The sequence below is a fragment of the Branchiostoma lanceolatum genome, chromosome 7 (genome assembly GCF_035083965.1).
Source record: "Branchiostoma lanceolatum isolate klBraLanc5 chromosome 7, klBraLanc5.hap2, whole genome shotgun sequence".
Lineage (NCBI taxonomy): Eukaryota > Metazoa > Chordata > Leptocardii > Amphioxiformes > Branchiostomatidae > Branchiostoma > Branchiostoma lanceolatum.
The window spans coordinates 12,475,449-12,480,974 of NC_089728.1; the positions used below are offsets into that span (position 1 = coordinate 12,475,449).

The 5,526-nt window shown below is 44.2% G+C and overlaps 1 protein-coding gene across 1 annotated transcript; it reads left to right on the forward strand.

The window, feature by feature from the left end:
* Window positions 1-62: 62 nt before the first annotated feature.
* Window positions 63-2,950, forward strand: LOC136439384 (adenosine receptor A2b-like). Its single transcript, XM_066434793.1, has one exon. It carries the CDS (start codon window positions 1,044-1,046, stop codon window positions 2,337-2,339), a length of 1,296 nt encoding a protein of 431 aa, XP_066290890.1. The 5' UTR covers window positions 63-1,043; the 3' UTR covers window positions 2,340-2,950.
* Window positions 2,951-5,526: the final 2,576 nt, after the last annotated feature.

The following is a 5,526-nucleotide window of genomic DNA, read 5'->3' on the forward strand; positions in this document are numbered from 1 at the left end:
ACCTTCACATTCTGCGTATGTCCATCTGTGAGAGTTCACTGGCTTTCCAGTTTCCTGGACAGTAGATAAAGCGGGTGGAATGGAAATACGGGAAATATTTGTGGAAACCTGCTCTGTGTATTGTAAATTTGAGAAAGAAATAAGTGACTAACAGGAAAAGAAAAACCTTCAACACCGAGCCACATGAATGTCACTGGGTAAAGTCAACAGGAAACCGTGGTCTGAAAAGCGTTATATGTAAGTACTCCTGTTACCACTGTAGTAAAGGCTGCGTTAAGTGATCCCATTCGTGACTTATCCGACATTAAAGGTTGATTTATATAAAAACAGACTCGTACATGGCATTTATCGCCCCACTTTCCGTGCAGCGTGATCCATTTGGCAGCCTTTTGAACCGAATCGGCGGTGTTAGAACTGTTGATATTAGCGACTCGTGGCAACCCTCGTGTCACATTAGAGGTACTTAATTACTGAATTATGATGAAGTGGAATGAGCTAATTTGATATCTCCCCGGGCGCTTCAGTAGTACCATACAGTTGAAAGCTCTATGTGAACCGTGTGGTATTTCCTATTTTCAATATTTAGAGTTGAGACGGAGAGAGGTTGTTTGATACGTTTCAAGGGGCGACCGATTTAAACGGACTCATATGCTCCACGTGCTTGTAAAGAACGTGCTAGGTTACCTCATTATTCACCAGATTAAATCTCCTTTTATGTCCTCGACATCAATCGAGTACCTTCCTTGAATTATGCTTAGCGACATTTACTTGATATGTTTGGCATTCATGGATTTTTTTCTTCAACATCACAGCATGGGCGTATTCCGTATTTTGAAAAAATATATTTGATTGGTTGTTGCCAGGGCAAGCAACGTACGTGTGTGGGCGAAACTGTGGGCCTAACGCCTTACGTATTAACGAACACTGTGATATACAGTGGGTGGTCAGTTGGTGGCAGACAGACTGCCGGAGAAGGAAGAAGAAGGAACTACAAATCAGCGTTTTGAAGGACAATGATTTTTTGTCTTTAAAAACATCGCAAGATGAACGGAAGCATGATAAATATCACAGGGAGCCAAAACTCGACGATGCACGAGACTTTCTGGCCGTGTGCCCATTGGCACCTCGAAAATGGGATCGACTACGACCTGGCAGTGTCTGTGTGTTCTCATCTCCCCACACCATTTCTGGAGGAAAACAGGAAAGTGGGGATCGCCGCCGCCGCCGTCGGGACAATCAGTCTCCTCATGAACGTCGCGGTGTTGTCCTGCACCCTGAGAAACCGCCACCTGACGAGAACCATGTACCTGTTCGTGGCAAACCTCGCCGCGGTAGACTGTGTGGCGGGTTTGTTCTCTTTCTTCATCTGCGCCGTTCTTCAGAGGGAACTCCCACCATATCTCACACTGGTGGGCATCTTCTGTCTCTTCTTTTTCGTGCTGGTTCTGTCAGCAGTTGCCGTTGTCCTGCTGTCCATGGATCGCTATCTGGCCATCCTCCACCCGATCTTCTACCAGACTCGCATGTCCGGGCGACACGTAGCCGTGAGTTTGGGGATCGCGTGGCCAGCCTGTGCCGTTGTCTGCCTGTCTCCGCTCATGGGCTGGAACTGCTTCAGTATGAAATCAGAGAACTGCACGAAATACCTGCCGGTGGGCTACCTGGTTCTGCTCAACATCATCCTGTTCATGGTCGTGTTGCTCGTGGTCTTCGTCAACGCCAGAATCCTGATCGTGATGAAGCGACAGTTCTCCAGGACCGGACCGATGGAAAATCCCCGAGACGACCTGCCCGCCGCCCGCCGCAGAGAACATCGCGTCGCGGTAAGACAGCACCGGCAACTCACCAGCAGCTGGAAGAAGTCCCTGACCGTCGTGATGATCACGGTGGTGTTCATCATCATCTGGCTGCCAATTTGCATCGGGACTGTACAGCAAATTTCGTGCATTGCAAGAGAAGGCTGTGAGATAGAGGCAAGGCCATACTGGGGGTTGCTGGTCGCGCTCTGCGGTTCGGTGACGAACCCGATCATCTACGCGTTCCGTCTGAAGAAGATTCGCGAGACCGTACAGCGGAGGGTGAGGCGACTTGCCAACGCGGTTCGCGAGAGGTCCGGGCGGTCATCAGATCATGTGGTGAACATCAACACGATTGGAAGTGTCCGCGCGATGGACGCTGCAGGACCGAGTACGGACGGCCGGTCCCCCGGACGGGCAGTCAGACCGACAGCAGTGGATAGTTACGGAAACGCGCATAACCTGAACTCTCTAGACGTGTTCTTTGTAGCCTCAACAAAGTCGGTGAAACTTCCTGCGGTTAAAACTCCAATCAGAATGTAAAGTAAGGCCAACTTTTGTGCACCAACTACCAATCACCCTGAACCCATATGTATGTACAGCTGTGTGTTATCCGATGTGAGATTCTTTCCTCAGTATCAGACCAGTGCTTCTTGTACGTACTCTGAGTGCACCGCTTTACAGCGCGGTATGTACAGTACAATTGCTTGTGACATGACATGTTCGTAGCGGCTCTGAATTAGAGACCTGGCGATCAAGTGGGTTGTTGTATTGCATTGAGTTAAATTTGGTGATATTTTGTTAGCGTTCTGTGCCTTACTGTAAAATATGTACATTATCTTACTCGAATGGCGGCCGTCTCTTTATTGTACGACAAGTGTTTATATAGGGCGTCGTATGTGTGCATGTCATCCGTGAAATTTAGTTCCTGTGATATTTAAACATCAGTTAACAGGCCTGCCTGGAGTGAATTACGAATTTATAATCAATATTTGTAAAATAGATTATATTATTTCTCTTTAGTGTACACAAAGTCTCTCGGGCATTCTCAGACTATCACAATTTTACTTTATTACGTAGTCCTTTTTTCCTTTCTCAACGTAGATATCAGACTTACTGTGAGAACTATTTAGTAATTTGTCATGCATATTGTATCCGTTATACTTGTAGTGCAATAAAGTTTAATCGAAATTGTGAATGCGCTATTGTCGTTTCTGCTACACGTTAAATGGCATCTATCGGATCTACGTGATATATGGAAGCCAAAAATATGAAGGGACACAAACACCATTGGATGTGCATTGAAAAGCTCTTCTATTGATGCTATCACATTAATCATCCATTCATATTAATGAGCACTGCTGGATATTTGATTATGCTGTCAATCATACTCTCGCATGGTGATTATTTGATATTTGGGATTTAATGGGAACATACGCTTTGACAAAGCACATCACACAAACGACCCACCTTGTGCCACGAGTGTTAATCATGCACGTGAAAAGAATCGTCTGATGAGAAACATACCATATTAGATATCGCATACATCAACGGACCACTTATGAATTTTCAACATTAGAGCTATGAATTTAGAATCTATGCAAAACATAGCAACAAATGTACATGAACGTTAATGTGTTTTGGATCTCCTCAGAATATATTACTCAATAGAATTTCAATTCAATTCATGTGTCGTGAGGCTTGGCGAATTTTGACAGTTTTCCTTAATCAAAGCTATAGTTTTGGTTTGCGTAGATGACTCAGAAGTAACATATCTAAGTTATTTGTTACTAATACAGTGGCTAAAGAACAGCAGATTTAACAAGCAAATAGTATGAGCACATATCATAAGCCCTCCTGCTGCCTAGCCATGGCCATCTTTCGAATTCCGCGGATCCAGAGATTTGGCTCGGGCTCGGTGTGAGTCCGACCAATTACAAAGAATGTCAGATAGGACCATTCCGCCCCCAATGCGCGCAATTGATAATGATTACATAAATCAGAAGATATCCTACATCTATGTATGGATAGAATTGAGAAAATAAGGAATAACAGTCGTTCAAAATTCATAGAAGCTTCACTGATATGTGCGGTACTCGGGCCGACTTGACAAACATGTCACCGGTACCGCTGAAACATGCGGCCAGTTTACTTCGGCGGCGTGTGGAACTTTGAAAACCATACTGTGGACCCGGAGGCTCTGCTGAGAGTCTGCTCTATTTGCTGTTGCGCCTTTCATACCTGAAAGCCGGCAAAACATCCGATGGTACTCAAAGACATCAAATAAACAACCGTCCTTTGAAGCCAAACATACTCCACTGCACTGAAGCTCCTGTCATACAGTCCAATATCGGTTTTCTTGCTGTGTAACACGGGCTTAATCAACACCTGGACACAAATGAATAAAAATTGAAAGAATTACAACTCACAGAAATGGAAAGACATCGACGGCATGATTTACTATTCACCAATACCGACTTCACCTTCAAAGCAGGCAATATCCCTGGTTTAAATGTGCGAAACGTTGACGATTAGCAAGTGGATGATTAGCAAGTTCTCCCCTTTCTTGACAGAATCATTGCATGAAAACCATCCATGAAAAGTACTCGGTGTGGCCTGAAGCTCATTGACTTTTAAATTCACACTTGTGCGTATATTCAAGTCCGTATGAGTTGCATATTAATTGCATTTGTTGGCTTTGGTAATGTTTGCGTGAAATAATTTTTTTCCAACTTTGACCCACCGTTGTACAGCCTGGTAATCGAACTGAAAAAAAAAAGATTTTTTTCGGTCGCAAACTTTACGTTACGTTTACGACAACAATGTTTTGTTCGCAGTTATGTATCTTATTGTAACGTATGCACATTATCCTACTCATATGGTGACCCGCTCTTTAACTCAGGTCATAGGTGCATGTTATTTCTTGTGATATGTGACAGTTCATCAGGTTTGATATCCATGATATGTGTGGATACAAAAGATGTGATCATTGGGTGAAATAGATGTAGAAATCAGTCATTATGGAATCCATTTATTGGTCCATCAGCATCAATGCTCGATAATGGTCCATACACTTAATACGTGTCTTGGACAGGCAGCCAGGCAAGCCTGGTAGCTCAAGTTCAGTGGGTGGTAACGTTATAAATTTTGCAAACGTTATAAGTTGACGATTAGTAAGGGAAAATTTGTCAAAATCTTTCAAAACAGGCAAGGGTCTATGCACGCGCGAATCCCATCAACGTGCTCGAAATGGATATAGATACTGAGCTGCAGGAAGCTCTGTGTGGCCTTGCTAATAGCTGTAACAAAACACTGGAGAAAAAGCCATTAGAGTGCCACTTTGATACTCGTGTAACAGAAGGACCACGTGCACTCAACCCCGTTCGGAAAATGACTCCGCCGGCATACTCGTGATTCACAAGTCTTTCATTTTCTTCAGTCGAACTCGAAGCGTAATTGCTTTCGGTAGCCGTGTCTCCAGGCAAGCCATACAGAACTAACTGCACTTGGGTTGATTTAAGAGTCCGTACTCTTCTTGGCAAGGGTGTCGGGTTCTTTTACGTGCAGAGGTTTCACACTTGATATGTACCTGAAGCTCCATATACACGTACTAGTATGTTCCATCTGGCCAGGAGTGTGTCATAACCCACATCATCATGTCATTCGAGATGACGAATCAACAGATACACGAACAGTTTGTAGAATGAACGCATGTAATGTTTTCTAACAG